General features: G+C 37.9%; 1 protein-coding gene across 3 annotated transcripts; it reads left to right on the top strand.

The window, feature by feature from the left end:
- Window positions 1–24: 24 nt before the first annotated feature.
- On the top strand, window positions 25–20,081 carry LOC122307398 (vacuolar protein sorting-associated protein 52 A-like). Of its 3 annotated transcripts, XM_043120276.1 has the most exons (21): window positions 25–209; window positions 892–986; window positions 1,181–1,238; window positions 1,436–1,531; window positions 7,867–7,968; window positions 9,043–9,126; window positions 9,789–9,869; window positions 10,184–10,327; window positions 11,112–11,203; window positions 12,226–12,307; window positions 12,665–12,847; window positions 13,299–13,580; window positions 14,424–14,539; window positions 14,643–14,701; window positions 14,909–15,009; window positions 16,031–16,081; window positions 18,089–18,268; window positions 18,375–18,509; window positions 18,762–18,836; window positions 19,429–19,486; window positions 19,679–20,081. In XM_043120276.1, exons 1-21 carry the CDS (start codon window positions 183–185, stop codon window positions 19,981–19,983), a joined length of 2,406 nt encoding a protein of 801 aa, XP_042976210.1. In that variant the 5' UTR covers window positions 25–182; the 3' UTR covers window positions 19,984–20,081. The 3 variants fall into 3 exon arrangements, with proteins under 3 accessions (XP_042976210.1, XP_042976211.1, XP_042976212.1); XM_043120277.1 differs by lacking the exon at window positions 13,299–13,580; XM_043120278.1 differs by lacking the exons at window positions 25–209; window positions 892–986; window positions 1,181–1,238; ... (1 more) ...; window positions 7,867–7,968; window positions 9,043–9,126 and adding an exon at window positions 9,609–9,678.
- Window positions 20,082–20,775: the final 694 nt, after the last annotated feature.

Below are 20,775 nucleotides of genomic sequence, written 5' to 3'. Positions count from 1 at the left end.
ATGGCCGTGGAAGTATAAACGCAATCCATCTAAATCTAGTGTTGAGAACAAATTTTCCGATCTGAATCTGAAATTCTCTTTACCTTCAAGGCTTCAATGCCTAGAATCTGAACATTTGCTACTGAAGAAGAAGCAACCTCATTTGTATTCATTCTCTGAGGCATTTCGTGGGTTCCACAATTATGGCCGATGTCACGATGAACAATGTGGTCAGGCTTCAAATTTAAAATTTTTCGGTGATTGGTCGTTTGATACTAATTCATAGCTTTTCGGATGCGCATGAAACAAAAGTTTTTACTGGTTGTATGATCCGATAGATTTGTGTGCTCCTTCTGATGCCATTATATGGTTGTTCTTCTTACTGGTTCTCAAGAAACCCCAGTTATGTTTGCTAGCATTTGTTTCCAGACCGGGCATCAACTTGTACCCATCAAACACTAACTTAACAGTCTGAATCGAAGAGCTGAAAACACCGATTGGTTTATTTGATAATCTCAATCTTTTACATTTTGAATGGAAACCAAAGTTATTTTCGATGGCATGTTTTGCCATGCAACATAGCCACAGAATAGATATTAGAAGGCAGAGGATCTTCGTGTCTCAGGCCTATACTTCCTTCAAAACATTCCACCAGATTCCAAAGCGACTGGGTAATTAAGAGAGAAGTTATACAAGCTTTTAATCCATTCAACAAGTACACGAATACCTAGGATTAGGAACGAGCAGTCAGGAAATAGAATAAATTTCTAATTCACAGGGTCCTAACCTTTTGTTGGATCAACTTTGATTATGCGCCTAGCAGTACACCGCTATCCTTCTTAACCAATTTTTGTGCAACCAATATGCACTCACCTATTTTCAGCTTTCTCTTTATCTTGCTTATGCTTGCAGGAGCAGTCTTATGGTGAAACGAATGATGCTCAGAAAAATGTTTTTGATTTAGGAGCTTTTGTTGGGGACCTGACTATCGAGGAGGATGTGAGCAGGTATTAACGGTTGCATGAATTAGTGTTACTTGTGCATTATTTGGCAGTGATTGATCAGATATCTTGTCTCAGCACATTGATGAGTTTACAAATAGATTATGTGCATTATTTTATTTTTATACAATGTCAGTTTTCATGTACTTCTAGTTGAAATATGGAATCGTGAGAAGACATTTGGTTGCTATGTTATGCAGTGATGAAATATCATTGGAAGGCCTGCAACAAGAGCTAGAAGAATGTAAAAATGATGATGTAAGTAATTTCATTATCATTTTTTTTGGACTTCGGATGTCCCTTCTCAAATGCAATGCATTTACCAATGCTTCTTCAAGATGCAACTATTTTTTATTTGTATTTATTTATTTTTTCTCCTTGTACTTTTTCATCTTGTTTTGTTGTTTACTAGAAAATGTTCCCTCCTCATGTATTTGGTCTCTTTAACATCATAGGTAGTTGCAAACATACTATCGAAAGGTGCGAAATTAAGGGAGTATACAAAGGGAGTCGAGAACAATTTACGGAAAGTCGAATTGGATTCTATTCAGGTTTGTGCTTACTGAAAGTAATACTTTCACCTTATCATTACTTGATTTATAAAGTTTTATCTTCTGGGCTTTGCTTGACGGCAGTCTGACAATTGCCTTATATAGTGCATGCTACCATGGTGTTCACAGCATAAAGCAGATGATTTGTTGCAATAAATCCTTTAATTCTTTTTTTTTTTATAAATAAAATCAAAGTATATTAATGAAAAGAATAGGAAAAGCCCTGTTCAGTACAATGAATGCCCTACTACGTAGGCTCAATCGATACAAGAAACTCATGTAAATTTTGGCCATTAAAATTAACTGCAATGGCCCATGTACAAAGAGTTCTAAAAAAGAAAGCTTTTAGTTCCTCCATAGATCTCTCTTTGTCCTCAAAGGTTCGTTCATTACGCTCTTGCCATACACACCACATTATACAAATGGGGATCATCTTCCAAATGGCCTTGATCTGTTGAATGCCTCTCAAATCTGTCCAACTAGCTAACACCGCCACCACTGTCTCCGGCATTACCCAGCCCAAATCTAGTCGACTCAATATCTCATACCATAATCCTCGAGCTACCTCACAGTGTAGTAAAAGATGGTCTACGGATTCCCCCCCCTTTCCTACACATGCAACACCAATCTACAATGATCAGCCTCCTTTTCCTCAAGTTGTCCGTTGTGAGGATCTTACCCAAGGACGCAGTCCACACGAAAAACGCTGCTTTGGGAGGCGCCTTATGTCTCCAAATCTTTTTCCAAGGGAACTGAATGGGGGACCCTTGTGAAAGAGATTTATAGAACGAGTGAACCGAGAACAAACCTTTGCTTGTAGGCTTCCACCATAGTAAATCAGCAAGCTGGTTGCTCCGTTTGAGTGAATACAAGAGGCTGTAAAATGCTGCAAAACTGTCCAATTCCCAATCATGTGCAGCCCGGCTGAAATTGATGTTCCACTGGATATGTTCCCCAACCATCCCCATGACTTCAGCTATTGCAACCTCCTTATCCCTTGCGATCCTGAAAAGGGCCGGGAATTGATCCTTTAGGGCACTGTTTCCACACCAATTATCATGCCAAAATTTAATCTTAGTCCCATCTCCTAGACGAAAATTTGTATGGCGAGAGAAGACCACCCATCCTCCTCTTATATATTTCCACAGTCCCACTCCATATGCCCCTCTCACCTCATTGTTACACCATCCCCCCCAAAGGCTACCATATTTGCTCTCAATTACCAGCTTCCATAGCGCATCTGTTTCTTTATGGTATCTCCACAGCCATTTTCCAAGTAGCGCTCGATTAAAGGTTCTCAAATTTCTGATGCCCAAACCACCATAAGAGAGAGGACTACACACCTTTTCCCACCTTACTAGGTGGAATTAGAACTCCTCACCTAGTCCTCCCCACAAAAAATCCCTCTGCAGTTTCTCTATGTGAAGCGCCACACTTACTGGAATAGGGAACAAGGACAGGAAGTAGGTTGGCAGGTTAGATAGTGTACTCTTGATTAAGGTAATCCTACCCCCTTTTGACAGATACATTCTCTTCAACCCTGCTAATCTGCACTCTACCTTCTCAATCACTGTGTCCCATAACGGAGCCGCTTTCGAGACAGCCCCTAGCGGAAGACCAAGATAAGTCATAGGGAGTGCGGAGATCTTACACCCTAGAATATTTGCCAAATATCTTAAACGTTGCACATCTCCAATAGGCACCATCTCTGATTTATCTAGGTTCACTTTCAATCCCGAAGCTGCTTCAAAACAAAGTAACAGTGCCTTCAAGACTCGGACCTGGTTGTAATCAGCCTCGCAAAAAATAAGGGTATCATCTGCAAAAAGTAAATGTGAAATATTAAGGACTCCCCCACCCGGGGATCCAACCGGAAAACCGGTCACTCGCCCGTTATCAGCCAAGGCTGAGATCATTTTGCTCAAAACCTCCATCACCACAACAAAGAGTAATGGAGACAGTGGATCTCCTTGTCTTAGGCCACGTGTGCTGTTGAAAAAACCAGTTGGGCTTCCATTTATCAAAACTGAATATTTCACCGTAGATATACACCAATGGATCCAAGATCGCCATCTTTCTCCAAAACCACACCTTCCAAGGATGTCAATTAGGAAATCCCAATTAACATGGTCGTACGCCTTCTCCATGTCCAGCTTGTAAAGGATCTTTGCATTACCCGCTTTCAGTCTACTGTCTAGACATTCGTTTGCAATAAGAACAGCATCTAGGATCTGTCTATCCTTTACAAAAACATTTTGGGGCTTTGAGATGATTTTTCCCACAACCTTGCTAAGACGATTTGCAAGAACCTTAGAAAGGATCTTATAAACCCCATTTACAAGGCTAATAGGTCGGAATTCCTTAATCTCCACAGCCCCGGCCTTCTTCGGTATCAATGCAAGAAAAGTGGTATTTAGACTTTTCTCAATTTTACCGATCGAATGGAATTCCTCGAACACCTTCATAAGATCTTCCTTTAATACATCCCAACATGATTGAAAGAAACCCATAGAGAACCCATCTGGACCCGGGGCCTTATCTTTAGCCATCTTCCTCACCACCTCAAAAACCTCAACTTCCTCAAAAGGCCTCTCCAACCTGCTGCTGTCCAAAGAGTCAATAGGGTCAAAAATCAGCCCATTGGGCTTAGGCCGCCAACCCACCTGCTCAGTAAGTAGCTGTTCAAAAAAACCAACTACATGATTGTTAATACTCTGTTCATCCTTACATTCTACCCCATCAATCTTCAGCATCTCAATATTATTGTATCTCCTGTGGGAGTTGGCTACCCTGTGGAAGAATTTAGTGCTACGGTCTCCTTCTTTCAACCATAAAGCCCTCGACTTTTGCCGCCACGAAGTCTCTTCTAGTATAATGATCTAATCAAGTTCTGCAACCAGCACTAGTTTTTGGGCTGATTCCTCCTGCGTTAAGATCCTATACCCTTGTAACCTTTCAAGCTCCTGAACCTCCCTAAACTTACTTTCCTTGAGTGTCCCTATATCGCCAAAGGATTGTCTATTCCAGTTCTTTAGATCTTGTTTTAATGCTTTCAGTTTACCCGCAAGCATGAAGCTGGGAGTACCCTGAATTTGATAGGAAGACCACCATTGTCGCACCCTATCCACAAATCCTTCCGACTTCAGCCACATTTTTTCAAACTTAAAGTATCGGCGTCTTCTCTGTATCCCACCACAGTCCAACAAGATAGGCCAATGATCCGAACACAGATGAGGTAGTCTCTTTTGCCAAACCTCCGGGTAATGAATCTCCCACTTCGGAGAGATTAAGAATCTATCTAGTCTGGACCATGTCTAATTGTTAGCCCACGTACAAGAACCCCCCGCCATTGGTAGATCCACTAAATTTAACTCAAAGATGCATTCTGAGAAGCATGAAATTGCCGAGCGCATTCTTCTATTGCCATGACTCTCACTGGGGAATCTTGTTACATTAAAGTCCCCGCCAATGCACCACGGAAGGTCCCACCAGCTGTAAACTCCAGCTAGTTCGTCCCATAAAAGACTTCAGTCATTATCTACATTTGGACCATAGACACCTGCAAAAGCCCATAAAAAATCATCTGATATACTCCTAAAGGAGCATGCCACCGTGAATTGCCCTATAAACTCTGCCCTTTTCTCCACCACTCGTTGGTCCCACATAACCAATACACCTCCTGAGGCCCCGTTTGAAGCCAGATAAACCCAATCAACGTGTACGCAACTCCATATACTTCGTATAATTCTTGTAGTTATTACTTCCAACTTCGTCTCCTGTAAACAAATGATGTCCGCCTTCCACCCTCGCAACAAATTTCTTACTTGCAGCCGTTTGTTCGCCTCATTAAATCCGCGAACATTCCATGAAACGATTTTTGGTTTCATTTAGGATAGACTAGCCCCTTCCCTTTCGTCCTATCCCTACTAGAACTACCTTCAGAGTTCATGGACCATGTTAGTCTTTTGAGCTCCCGCATTTTTTTAGACCCTGCCTTCCTTTGTTGTTGATGACCTGCTTCAATAGCGGTGAGTAAAGCCATAAACTGCTCCTCATACCCATCACACCTCAAACCCACAATTTCTTGTATGTCCTTTACCGTGTTAAAGACCCAGTCCCAGACACGGGCTTGATCTGGAAACAGACAGTTTAATGGAACAGGATTTTGTACTCTTAAGTCCATCTGTTCCTCCGTAGTTTCTTCCCCAAGCACGAAACCCACCTCCCCTCCATGATCATTAGTCACCTGGAAGAGCCTCTGTGCATTCTCTTCATCTGAAAGGAAGAGATTCACTGGCCGAGTCCTCACTGGCCCCTATTTCGCACTCTTCGAACTGATTGTTTTCTCCGTTAGTGCAGGAGGCCTCTCTGAGCCAACATCTCCTCCCCCACACTCCATCGGCTCTGTCTGTCCAGTTTCGGAAGGGAAGAAAACTCTCGGTGGTGATGGGAGGCCCACCACCATTTCTGTTGGTAGTTTCTCCTGCTGGCCCGGTGTCATCTCTGCATTACCCAAGCCTCCGGCGACTTCTGTAGCAGCCGTCGGCAATTTCTGTTGGGTTCCTCTTCGGACTGAAGATTCCGGCACATCGTTAACCTGCTGCAGGCTGTTCGTCGACGGAAGTGGATTGGGCACGATACGGGAAGGCCCTGCCCGTGCTTTTCATTCTTTCCGGGTTGGTTTAAGTGTGTCAGGCTTAGGCCCTTGCCTAACTCGGCCCTCAAAAGGGTCACGGGCCTGATTCTGGCCCAACCCGTTACTTAAGGCCTTATAAGATTTCTATTTAAAATCGTCCCCAAAACACACCGTTTCTTCCATCCCTTTAATAGCCCCGACACTCCTCAGCACCTTGGCCACCTCCTTCTGCAAATAACCCAACTGAGCCTGAATTTCCTTCACCATGCAGTGTACCTCGCGCACGTCTCTGCCAATTTCTCTCTCTTGAGGGGCTCGATGTACATCACTGTCAAAATACCCCTTTCTCACGCCGGCATGTGACCCTGCTGTGGTAAGTGCTTCTTTATACGATTTCGGCCTCCCCTCCGTGTCTTTCCACGGCCTTCTCTGTACCTCTACGTCGGTACGGGCCTCCTTTAACACCTTACCCATACTTCTCCATCCCCTTCCCCCCTCATCTTCAGGGATCAAAATGAAATTTCGGCGACCTCCTTCCCCGTAAATGGCAACTTCCAAAAAGTTTCCGCGATCATTTGAACGTCGCAGCACAATCCTTTAATTCTTTGTATGCTAAATATGGTGCAAAGAGTATTCTCTTTTATCTTAGGAGCTCAGCTCCTTCAAAATAGTCTAATTTCCACTTCTTTATCAGATAAACTTGTTCAAAGACTTTGGCAGTGTAGCATTACATCCCTATATAGGTTTTCTTCTTAAGAGACATTTTTTGCTAGAGAGGCACTTTCTTGTTGGATGGCTAATTAATGCACCTTCCAAGTCAAGGTAACACAAGGGAACTCCTAGTGCAGAACCGAACATTGGGTGTCCAAGTCCATAACTCAACGTAGTCCCCCCATCTTTCAATTATTGTACATGAGACACTTTCTCATTTCATTAGAGTTTGCAAAATAAGCCTTACCTTTCACGTTGGCTCTACTTGAGCTACTTATATGATAGACAAGAAGAGTTTTTAACTAGCCTGAATGTAAGGTGATAATAATTGGATGGGGGAACTTGGTTCCTTTGGGCCACGGAACATAGCTTCAATGTTAAATTCTTTTTAAGAGGATAGCATTGATAACATTTACGTTTTGATTATCAAAAAACATGGACATTAGTTGGGTTTGCTTGGATGTCACAAAAGCTCTCGATTCTCCAGCCAATTAGACTTCAAAGAATTTTGCTGTTTTTTCTTCTTCTTGCTAGTTGGGTGTATCTTTTTGTGCACTTGAGTTGTGCCCCTCCTTGATCTTAATAAAATTTGCCCTACTTTTTTTAAAAAAATCTACTCCATTTATCATTCATGAAGCTTTGGCCATTACACTTGCATTTTCAGAGCTCCTAAGTTTTAGTAGGAGACACATCATTGATGTTGCAGGCTATCTTGGATTATGTATATGTGGAACTGCATACAAGCATGTATATGCACATCAATGAAGAGTAAAATATTTTTTACCTATTGGAATGGTTGTCATCCTTGCTGTATTGCTCATCACAGCACTATGCAAATTAGATTATTAGACTTTAAACATGCAGTGTGATTTGTTTTCAATCATTATAAAGTTTTGTGTAGCAGAGATAGTATTCCTTTCTGAGTACTTATTTTAGAAGGTTCACTTTTCTTGACTGCTCTGGTCCTTCTATATTTCCGCCATTGCAGGATTATATACGAGAAAGTGACAATTTAGTGTCTCTCCACGATCAAATTCGTGAATGTGACAGCATCTTGTCACAGATGGAAACTCTCCTTGGTGGATTTCAAGTATGTTGGCCCTTACTCGGCAGTGAGCTAATGAAAACTTGCATGCAGCTTCTTCAGTGAGACTTTTTTATATATAATATATGTTAGATATTTTTTTAAACGAATGAAAAGGCTTGTTAAGAATATTTGTCTGAAGGTGAGATTGGGAATTCAAGACACATTGTCTTAGCATGTAACTTACCAATCATAAAAGGGAAGAAAGGAGCTCATTGCCTATCCTGCCTATTTCAACAAGATTATAACATTGCTATGCAAAAATTTCCTTGTTTTGATTTTGTTTGCGGTGCTTCTATATATATTTCAAGCAATAAAGGAGATGGGTGCTTTTGATCAAAGACTCGTTTGACTTATACCCAAAATTTATTCCAAACAATAATTAGGCATATGATACCGATCAACTTAATATTTATATGCGGAGTTAATCTTAATGGTAAACGCCTGTAACCCATTGCCTCATCAATGGGGATAAGGCCCAACTTCTTTTACAGTCGTACTATGCCCATGAAGTCCAAGAGCAGACTAGTGCATGAGCTGTTTATTTCTCTAGGTTCCTTCCCACAATAGTTTCTGGATATCCTAAATATTTAGATAGCATCACTTGGATCCCACACCCAGCATCTTATATGAGTAAAGAACTAATAATTAGTAACTGGTGGAATATACAAACTATACATTTTAGAAAGTCTTATTGCTTTTTGCTAGTGGACTATTCACAGGTTGTGAAAAAGAAAACATGGATAATAGGCACTAGCTTCATTTTGCTGTTGCTTAAAGGATATGTTGGAGGGTGTGGTCATTTTTTTCCTACAACCATTGTGAACAATGATAGTTGTTTTATTTTATGTGTAAGATGTGTAACTAAAATGCCATGAAAAAGCTTTAGATGCATTTCAAATAATGTACTCTCTGTTTACACGTTGTTTTGTATTGATTCTTTCAGCATGATTTGTTATTAAAATGTTTTGTTTCATATCCATTTCTATTCTTGCTTTATATTTATTTCATTGAATCCTGATCACTCGGGTTTGTTTCTCACTTTTCAATGGTGGTGTTCATGGACATTTTATTTTCTAGGCTGAAATCGGTTCCATAAGTTCAGACATAAAAACCCTTCAGGAGAAGTCTATGGATATGGGTCTGAAGCTTAAGAATCGTAAGGTATTATTGTTTATATGTGAAGCTATGACTTATTGTTTAGTTGGAGTTTCAATTTTGAGAATCACGAGAACGTGGCTTGTGGATCACATGAGATCTTAGTGATGCTTTCATCTTGTTACTTGTCCATGTAAACCATTTGATCCAAGATATCTTGTGTGGAAGGAAAAGCGAACCAATTTAGTTAGACAATAAACGCAAGAGTAGAAAAAAACTCTACTCATGTAAATTTCCATTTAGGTATTATTTGTGCTTTTTCTTAGATACTCAAATCCTGAATATTGGTAATGAAGCAGGCAGGATAATGATTCTTCAATTGGTGCATTGTTTTATAACCTGTTTGGATTGCATTCTCTTTCTTTTCTATGAAACTTTATTTTGGATGGGATGGGGAGGCAGGACTCTAGGATTTATTTTGAGTTATTTTTTGTCAGTTTGTCATTGACTTGATAACGGTCTCTGTTTCTTGTAGTCACCATGTGCATAACTTAAAAAAGTGTAAAAATTGTGAGCAAAAACAGTTTTGAAGTTTTTGTCTGAGCAATTTTCCTGGAGGTGGGTCATTAAAAACTTCCGAAGTGGCATCTCTGAAGTTAATATTTATAAACCATTCCTTTTTTCTCATGTGCTATTAGTAAAATGATTGTTTTCTGTTCTTTGAATAGGTAGCTGAATCAAAATTGGCAAAATTTGTTGAAGACATTATAGTTCCTCCACGGATGGTTGACATAATTGTTGATGGAGAGGTATCACTGGTTTCTGTATGACAATTTTTTTTTTTTTCGTTCTTGTTATAATTGATATTGTTCCTTCTTAGTGTTAGTTTTGGCACTTCTCATAGTCATCCAAAAACTACTCTTGTTTAACCTTCCTTGTCTTTTCCCAAATCAAGGAGTTTCATTGATTAACCTATCAAAAAAGATTATCAGGACTTGGTTGCTATTAATGTGTAGGAAGTGAATTATGGAACAAATATTGATGAAGGTGATTTGAGAGCATTCTACACCTGTGCCGTCCATTTTGTTGCTGTTAACATACTTGCAATGGAATTTTTGTCTAGGTCAATGATGAATACATGAGAACTCTTGAGATTCTAAGCAAGAAGCTGAAGTTTGTAGAAGTGGATCCTATGGTCAAGGCTTCAAAAGCTCTAAAAGATGTTCAGCCTGAGCTAGAAAAACTACGGCAGAAAGCAGTTTCAAAGGTTATTGACTAGGATTTCCTGATGCATAGGCTGATGATAATTAATTATTTCCCTTTATTATATACACTGTACATCACTACAATATTACTAAGACTAGTTTGATGCCCTTTACAACATTATGCATATCATATACACTAATCTGTAGTTGCTTTGCTGTTTACACCCATGGAGATATTTATATATGGATGATACCTTGTTTAGACTGGTTAGTATTAATTTGTAATAGCTAGTCATTATAACTTAAAGAGGAGATAAATAGAATAACCATCTTTGGTAACAAAGTCTTGAAGCTTAGAGTCCTTGGCGAACCCAAAGCTTTGTTGACATGTAGAGTTGACACTGTCATGTTTTCTGTTTCAATCATATTGTCCACTTCTAATATATGTTGGAAAATACTACAATTTGACATTTTTGTTATTGGTATGTAGGTTTAACACTCGAGCATAATTACATTGAAAAAGAGTACAATTGCATCAACTTGTAATCTAGCGTTTTATTTTGTCCTCTAGCACAGAAGTTGAAGACTGAGGTAATGTGCTAAGACCAAAGATTGCCATGAGGATAGGATTTAAGGACTCTCTTCAACAGCTTTTCTCCTGTTTAGTTGCAGGTGTTGGTAACCTAGGAAAAATTTCACACATTTAATGGGGATTAGACATATGAATTGTAAAGTATTGGGGCCGAATGCTTAATGAATTAAATTTTAACGGTTGCCATTTTCTGCCATATTATCAGTGGATTAATAATCACATATGAAATCTTTATACCATACTTCTTTCTGCAGGTCTTTGACTTCATTGTTCAGAAGCTTTATGCATTGAGAAAGCCCAAAACAAATATCCAGATCCTTCAACAGAGTGTTCTTCTAAAGTACAAGTAAGTAGTGTCTAAATCACTTTCTTAGTTCTTATGTCAGGATAATTTGACAATGGTTTATCATATAATTATTCTGCATTCAGCTGATACTTTTTCTTTTTGGTTTTTTCTTTCTGTGGGTTTGCATTATTATAGCTAACCTGTTAGTTATTCATTTGCTTCTAGATTATATATTCATCCTGTAGGACATGACAATGTGCTGTGTTCGAACTTTCTGTGATGCATTTTTAGTATCTGGCTTGTGAGTTTTATCATAGGTAAATAGTGGTTTTTTACTATATTTGACTTGCAACTGTAACTTCTTTCTATTGCTGCAACTTTCTTATTTTCTTTACTATTGTACTATGAAGTTTCTTGAGATACATTCATTTCCATTCACCATTAACTCTTACGATATGAGTTCTTCTCAAACACACGTGTACTTTTCTTTTTTGAACCTGTTAAGGAACAACTACACCATATCTTAATTGTCTCTTTTGAGTTGCCAATTAGAAAGACTTTGACTCCACATACATTAGAGCAGTTATTTGGGTGCAATTTTTTATATGAGGTTGGGGGTGTGGGGACTTGATCTCTGGACATCCCTCGTGAGAGAGGGGAAGCAAAGGCCATCAGATTGGAAGGCCATTAACTTTAGGTGTATATCCCATCCCTTTCACTTGATCATTTTTTCATAGGTGATCAAGAATTCAAAATTCTTGATCATGAGGTTCAGAGCTTATCTTATACTGTTATTATTTGAGCTGGTCATTTAGCTGTTCTACGAAAGTTAAAGTTCTTGATGGTTGCATGTTTTTCTGTACGCCCATTGGGTTCATTCAGGTATTAGTACCAATTTAGCCCATATTTTCTTTTCTACCTTTATATACTTTATGTTATATAATCACTGGTTTTTTTTTTTTTTTTGGGGGGGGGGGGGGGGTTAGGGAAGGGGTTTTAATCATGGGTGTTTCATGGTATTATATGGAACGTGGCAATGATGATATGCTGTGTACTATTCTACCTTTATATATTCTATGTAGGTATGTTGTTTCCTTTCTCAAAGAACATGGCAATGAAGTGTATACCGAGGTCCGAGGAGCATACATTGACACAATGAACAAGGTTAATGCTAATGAATCATCTCTCTTTTAAACTAGCATTGTTCATAATCTCAAATGAGACTTAAAATTCTCACTTACCCAATTCTATCTTTACGAGGACTTGGCAGTGGTCATTTGCTTTAAACTGTTTGTTACCTTGGAAGTTCCTAATGGTGGATGTACTTCGGATGTTCAATTTTTTCTGTGGAATTTTTACTATAATACACCTAAGCCCTCCTAATCACTCTGAACTTCTCTAGCACATTTTGATAGCTAATCCAGTTGTGCATGTCTTAAAAGGATCACGGTAATTTTTTCATGCAGATGCCTTGGCATTGATATTTTTGTAGAGTATTGAGTGCAGCTACATGCTTTTCAGGTCTTAAGTGCACACTTCCGTGCTTATATTCTGGCTCTGGAGAAACTACAGTTGGATATAGCAACATCAAGTGATTTGATTGGTGTGGAGGCAAGAAGCACTGGTCTTTTTTTAAGAGGAAGGGAACCCCTAAAGAACCGGTCTGCGGTTTTTGCTTTGGGGGAGAGGATAAAAATTTTGAAGGTTTTTCTTTTTCAATATATATTTTAATTTTTTTTCCCTGACAGCTGTGAAAAGGGGTTGATTTGTTAATTCCTGTGGAAGTAATGCATGTAGCTTCTCTTGGCAATCCCACACATATATTTCAATTTCAACTCTTTGGGCATTGATCTCGTTCCTTTATGAAAATATTATTCTCTAGATTGACAATTATTAGTTGCTTCCTTTATATAATGTAATTTCATCTGGCACATTAAAATTCCTAGGAGCTAAATGTTTCATTGTAATGTTTAAGGGAATCATTCAAACATACTTCCAGCGTATTTAAGTTTCCTTCTTTTTCTAAAAAATTCCTTTATTTATTAAAAGATTTATATTAGTATTCCATGCAAGTGAATCCAACTCAAGTTCAAATTTTTTTCTTTTTTTTATTAGCATTACAGTTTATAGTGACTTCTTCAAAACTCCTAGACAGATGCATTATATTCTTTACATGAGTTGTGGAAAAGTCAGTTGCGCTCTAGGGCTGGCGGGGGAATTATGGGCTGGAATCCTTAGTAGAGCCGGGCTAAAATGGGTTATGGCTAGGAGTGTGGTGGAGGTACTTGCATGCTGGAATAGATCTCACAATAGCGCTCAACTGGCAGCAGTGTGGCGGATGATACCTTTGTGCTTAATGTGGTGTCTATGGTTGGAAAGGAATGAGAGGTGCTTTAATGATAAGGAGCGTGGAGTGGGGGAAATCTGGAACTTTTTTGTATGCTCTCTGTTTCAATGGTTTTCTTCTATTGTTCTAAAGGGCGGGAATGTTCATGAGTTTCTATTTTCTTTATAGCCCACTAGAATGTAACTAGATGTCTCACTTTGTATACTTCCTGTGTACTTGGGCATTGTCTAGTTTCTTCATATTCAATAAAGATTATTACTTAACAAAAAAAACTTTTCACTCATTCAACCAATTGTCTTCTATATACAGATTTTTTGAATTGGACCTTTTTCACTAGATTTCTTGTATTTTTTGGTTTTATTTTATTTTTATTGGTATAGATTGCATATATATGGATCCTGTATCTAAAGCATTGAACTATTTTTATCTGGTTAAATATTTATTGCTCAATTGGATCTAGAGATATGTGTACCTTAGTGATTTCTTCATTGAGCATCTTAGGAATTTGAGGTTGGTTGGAGATTGGACTATTTTGGACAAATATTCCTCCTCCTCAGCTGCTGGATTCTTGGACTGTAGTAATCAGATGATGAACTTCATTTTTCCTTAATGCAGTTAATTAAAAACGTCAGAGGATGAAAAATTGTAAAAGAGGATCAAAAACATGTAAAAACTTATTGAGTCTCTGCACTTCTTGATTAGTTTTGTTAAAAGAATAATTTAAAGTATATCTTGTGTTCTAAAAGAACTAGTTTATATGGTTCAATTTTGGGGTACATTTTTGGAACTTGTGTCTTATCCTTTTTCTTATATTTCATACTCTTATTATTTTTTTTTTTTGTTATTATTTTCAATTTTAAAAATGCATCTAAGACAGTTGTGGTAGACACTGTTACTTAATTGCTTTCTGATGCCATGGTTTGAAATTATCAGGAAATTGATGAACCTGCTTTAATTCCTCATATAGCCGAAGCCAGCTCCAGCAAGTATCCTTATGAAGTGCTCTTCAGGAGTTTGCACAAGCTGCTTATGGATACTGCTACTTCTGAGTACTGTGGAGTTTGCTCATCCCATTTATCCTATTTTCCAAATGATCATGAATTCTAATCCTCTCATGATAAACATTTTGACATTTTTGTCTCTCGTCTACAGGTATCATTTCTGTGATGATTTCTTTGTTGAGGAATCCATGTTTTATGAGATTTTTGCAGGTAATTTATGAAATGAGTTCCAGTGGTTCTTATCAAGTTCTATTAGAATTATTTATTAAAAAACACTGGAGACCATGACGTGTGTGTTTTTAATTAAAAAAACCATAGTTAGAAAAGAACATGCATTGAAGGCATTTTTCTTATATTTGTTGTCCGAAAGCAATAAGATAGATTAGTGATTTTTCACATTGTCTTTGAGATTATCAGGTCCATTCGCTGTCATTGATGAGCATTTCAATTCAATACTTCAAAATTGTTATGATGCTATTGGCTTAATGCTCATGATTCGGATAATACATCAACACCAGGTAGTGATCCGAACTCTAATAATAATAATAATAATTATTATTATTATTATTATTGTTGTTGTTGTTGTTGCTGTTGTTATTGTTATTGCTGTTGTTATTGTTGTTGCTGTTGTTGTTGTTCTTCTTCTTCTTAGAATCTTAAGTGAAGAACAATTATCAAGATGTTTAACGGATTCAGAATTTGTTGCCTATTGTACTCGTTCTTTGCTTCTTCTTGGTGTTTAAGGAATTCTGAACTTGTTGCCTAACTTGTTATTTACTGCTGCTGTGTCATTGTATGATATATGCCTTTTGTACTGTAGAGGCCTAGGCACATCTGTATATGTGCATTCTGTATGGTGTACCTCATAAGTTGACTAGTTGATTTTCATTGATGCTCTATCTGATGTTTCAGTTGCTTGGCATTCAATTATCTAGGTGTCTGCATCGCCATGGCATTGTTATTCTTCATCCAATTGAGTTATTATTTGCTTGTATAATAGTTGGATTATATGTTGCACTGAGATTTCAAATCACGTATAACGTTAGAATATCTTTAAGAAATTTTCATATACATGTTAATGCTTCTATCCAAGGAAACAAAAATCCTTTTAAGCATCCATCTGATGTTGGTATGTGGATTACAGGGTGGATTGAATCCCTTATCCTCATTCCAGCACTTGGTTTTGCCAAAAACTTACAAATCCTCATTCCAGCACTTGTTTTTGCCAAAAACTTACAAATCCTTATTCCAGCACTTGTTTTTGCCAAAAACTTACAAATCCTGTGTGAAATGATGCTTGAAAGAAGTGTGGGCTGTGATTGATTTGAGATTGTGGAATCAAATATTGAAAAGGCAAATATATTTTAAGTGATTTTTTTCTGCATACTATCCTATTCAAACATATTTCTGCCTGTCTTAGAATAGTATTTTGATTTTAGCGGAGTGTCCAATACAATTATCATTATCATTACTCAAACTGTGTTGAATAGTGATCCTGTTTGTGGTTAATTTGTCTACTGACATTGTTTTCCTTTTCAGCTCATTATGTCACGGCGACGGATTCCATGCTTGGATTTATATCTAGACAAGGTCACTGTCTTTTAATATGAATATCATGTTTATCTTTTGAGCTTCCTTGTGATGTGCTACACGGTTCTGCCTATAGATACATTCGCACAATTTTTGTAACTAGGAGAGGCTGCCCCTGATACTTGATAAGGGGCAATATAACTAGGAAAGTGGTCAAGGACCAAAACGTTGAAATAATTTTTTTTTCTCACCAGTTAATTTCTCCATTTTTATGGTCATTAGCTTTTATGTCATTTTTTTTTTTTCCCATCAAGAGCTTACCAGATATGAAAGAAGAGGAAGAAAATATGGTTCTTGAATTGACATTCTTTGCCAACGAACTCTAACTAAGGACCTAATGTTGTAGGGTGAAGACCTATTGGCTGCTTTATAAATTACACAGACAGAGGTATAAATGAGAACAAATGTCCTCTTTGCCTCCTTGTCTACCTTTATTTATCCTGGCAATGCTTCTAAACAAGTTAGAAAACCTCCTTTCCATAGCAGCACAAAAAAACATCTCTTCCTATTGCTGCACTACCAGGTGACCTCATTGGTCTATAGCCTTTCTTGTACCACTTTAGGCCATTTGGATCTAATGGCTCACTTCAGAGTTTTCCAGCCACCAAAACTTGGATTAAAAAACAGGGAGTTCTTCATGGAATTGGCAGTGTGATGTTTCATACCTGCATAATACTTTTTAGTTTGATTCCCAACCATTTGGGGATTATTATTGTTGCTCTCTGTGACTTTTGACTTGCCAATTTTCCTCAATGTTTTTCGTGTTGATTTTATTATCCATTGTCTAGAATGGCTATTTACTAAATGTAAGATTCTTTAATGTTAAGTCTTCTATATGGACAAGCATAAGGAGACACCAAGAAAAGGAAAGGAGGTCCTGCAAAATGGGACGGGAGTAGAAAATTGTTTTTTTTTAATAAATAAACAAATTTTATTAAACAAAAACGGATGTCAAAAGCCAGTATTACAAATAGGCAAGATGCCCTAACTAGGTAGGCACACTAGAGACAAGGAACTCTCGAAGAGCCATGCCATTGAAGTCAACAGCAATAGCCCAACTACATAAAGTTCTAAAAAATAAAGTTTTAAGCTCTTCCAATGATCTCGCCTGGTCTTCAAAAGTCCTTTCGTTGCGCTCTTGTCACAAACACCACATAATGCAAAGAGGGATCATCTTCCATATAGCTTTAATAGGTTGCCGACCTCTCAAGCTTGCCCAACAAGCCAAGGCTGCCTCCACGGTTTTTGGCATGACCCAAGCCATATCTAGTCGTCCAAAGACTTCATTCCAGATATTCCTTGCTGTATCACAATGCAAGAGAAGGTGCTCCACCGATTCACCGGCTCCTTTGCACATGCAACACCAGTCCGCGATAATAATCCTCATTTTCCTCAAGTTGTCGGTGGTCAATATCTTACCTAAGGAGGTTGTCTAGACAAAAAATGACACTTTGGGAGGGGCCTTGTGATGCCATATCTTTCTCCAGGGAAACTGAATAATAGGCTCTTGGGTGGGGGCCTTATAAAATGATCGCATGGTAAAAATACCTTTACATGCAAGGGACCACCACAGAGTATCCTCTTATTGTCTGTTTGGTCTAACAGAGTAGATAAGGCTGTAAAAGTCTGCGAAACTGCTCATTTCCTAGTCTTGTACCCTCCTGCTAAAATTGACGTTCCAAAGTAGTTGTCCCTCCACTGCCTCCATGACTTCTGCTACCGAGACATCCTTGGCACTTGCCAACTGGAAGAGCAAAGGGAACAAATCTTTCAAGGCCTTGTCTCCTCTCCACACCAGACATCACTCCATAATTTTATCCTAGAACCCGTACCCAAATGGAATTTAGTGAAGCGACTAAACGCCCCCCACCCTCTTCTTATGTGTTTCCATAAACCAACTCCATATGCCCCTCTCATAGAAAATTGTTGAAATTGTTTTGGTTTGTGTCTTGGATCTTTCCTCACCACAATTAAAATGCTGACCTATTCTGAACTAAACTTGAGCAGGTCAATATTTCTCTATGGCCCCGTTTCAAGATGGTATTTGACATGCATCTCAATAGCCTGCGCAATGCAAATGTTAGGACGTTATGGGAAGATGATGTTCACCCTCACTATGTCATGAGGCGTTATGCTGAATTCACAGCTTCACTAATCCGCCTCAATGTTGAATATGGAGACGGGCAGGTTAGCACCGAGAAATGAAGTCGTGAAATATATATATATATATATATATATGCTTAGTTTTATGATGAGATCAGCTTCTAAAACATGTTATTCCTTAACACTGCAGCTTGAATTGAATTTGGAAAGACTGAGAATGGCAGTTGATGACTTGCTTATCAAGCTTGCAAAAATTTTCCCGAAAACAAAACTACAAATTGTGTTTCTGATCAACAACTACGATATGACAATTTCTGTTTTGAAGGTAAGTATTTCCATCTCATTCTGTACTGGAAAATGATATCTACATAATGGTATAGGTGGTGGTTTGGGCGTATCATAGGAAGAAAATTTTCTATTTTCTTTCCAAGAATGTTCTTGGGCAAGTTTGAAGTTTGCTTCCATTATAATGCCTTTTGGATAGACAGCATATTCGCTTCTATATGTTTCTCAATAAATTTGCAATGTCCTCGGGCTGTAAGTCACTGTGAATTTTATCATGTTCGTTGGATTTCAGGAAGCTAGTCCAGATGTTGGGAAAATTCAAATGCACTTTGAGGAACTGCTGAAGAGCAACACTGCGTTATTTGTGGTAATTGCCTACCAAGAGCTTTTAGACAATGTTTAGCTGCAAAAGGAAAACTTCGTTATTGATCTTGAAAGAATTGTAATTAAGATAGCCAGCGAAACTTCCTTTTTTGTTTTTGTTGTGTATGGTTATTATTAAAACACATTGGGAAGCCGTGTTGTTGATATCATTACTTTTCAAAACTAAATATTTTTTCTAATTCAATGATGACTGCCTATGTACCGTTTGTAGTGTTCTAAGACAGTAGAGAGTGTCCCCATCTCCTTTCAACCGTTGTCTTGATTCCTGTCTCAACAGATGGTTGATATTTTCAACAATAATCCTCTTTTAGGATATTGTATTGCTTGAAACACTCAAAAAACAAATTTGATGTGTTGCATCAGTGGCAAGAACTGCTTCGTTGACTGATCCCCTCAGGAAGCTTCTTGGGAAGTGTGAACTGGTTCATATGTGCAAAATGTGCTGAGAGCTGAATTAAAGTTTGAAAACAATTAAATGCCTATTCTGGAGCTCTCTTTTGTTTAGGCCTTTCTGCCCTTATGTCTTTTTCCTTTTTTGTTTGCATTTTTTATTTAATTTGTTTTTCTCCTTGCAGGAAGAGCTGCTACTAGAGCATTTCAGTGATTTAATAAAGTTTGTAAAGACCCGAGCCTGTAAGTATTTAGAATTAACTGATGCAATGTATCTATAGTCTATTATGTCTATTTAAAGGAAATGAAATAGGTGTTTCCTCTTGTATACGTCCTGTGCACTTGCGCTTTTGCCTATTTCTATCAATATAATTATTACTTATAAAAAAAATGTTCATTTAAAGGAAATGGACTAATTTTGCAAGTTGTTATCAGCGGAGGACCCAAGTTCTGGTTCTGAGAAAGCCATAGCTGTAGGGGAAGTTGAGCCACTTGTGAAGGACTTTGGAAGCAGATGGAAAGCTGCAATAGAGCTGATGCATAAAGATGTCATAACTTCTTTCAGCAACTTACTGTGTGGCATGGAGATTTTGAGGGCTGCGTTGACTCAGCTGCTGCTCTATTATACGAGGCTCACGGATTGCATAAAGAGGATTGTTGGTGGATCCTCGCTGAACAAGGATCTGGTGTCCATATCTTCAATCATGTATGAAATTAGGAAATACTCCAGGACCTTCTAAATCCCATTGTTCAGGCTGTTGTACCTGTTTTGAATCATAACCCGATTGAATTTGGATGGTCAATTTTTTAGGATTAAAAATATTTAAATTTGGGTTAATATTTCTTCTGATCTGCAACAAATATTATATACATGTGATGGTACGTACGGTCCCTCTTTTTTCTTTTTTTTGAAAGAAAAAGTACATGTATTTACTCCCTCCCCCTTATTAAAAATTCTATGTGCAGTCCTTTTTGTGCACTCTTTTGTGCACTTCAGTGATATGATTGGTTGGATATTAAAAAAAAATTAATCCAGCCAATCATATCAGTGGAGTGCGCAGGGAGTACGCAAAAATGACTGTATGTAGCATTGCTCATTTTACGTAAAAATTTGTAAAAGTTGTAATGGTAAGTTGTTTTAAGCATCCTCATGCTGCATGCATTTTTTGAACTTCTCCTATTACATATTAAAATGAGAATTCCAATTTACAGTATCTAAAGCCTGCATGGCTGAGATTGATCACTCTTATTTTTTAAAATCCGAAACTGCTGAGAGAGAATGTTTCTATTTAATAGCTTGTAAAAACAGGAATATCATCAACCTTCCTCACATGTATTATAACACAGGCAATATATCACGTTAATTTTGGTTGTGTTAATATTATTATTATTATTTTGAAAGAAAATATCCTCAATCTCTTGTCTTCTTATTTAATTACGACGGGGTACAAATTTTATTTGTTGGATTTACTTTCTTGTACCAACTCAAATGGGGGTGGGGTTTGAACTCGGTTATATATCTCATTTAGAGA

This window comes from Carya illinoinensis, chromosome 4 (assembly GCF_018687715.1).
Source record: "Carya illinoinensis cultivar Pawnee chromosome 4, C.illinoinensisPawnee_v1, whole genome shotgun sequence".
NCBI classification, from domain to species: Eukaryota; Viridiplantae; Streptophyta; class Magnoliopsida; order Fagales; family Juglandaceae; genus Carya; species Carya illinoinensis.
This window is presented reverse-complemented; position numbering and strand designations above follow the sequence as displayed.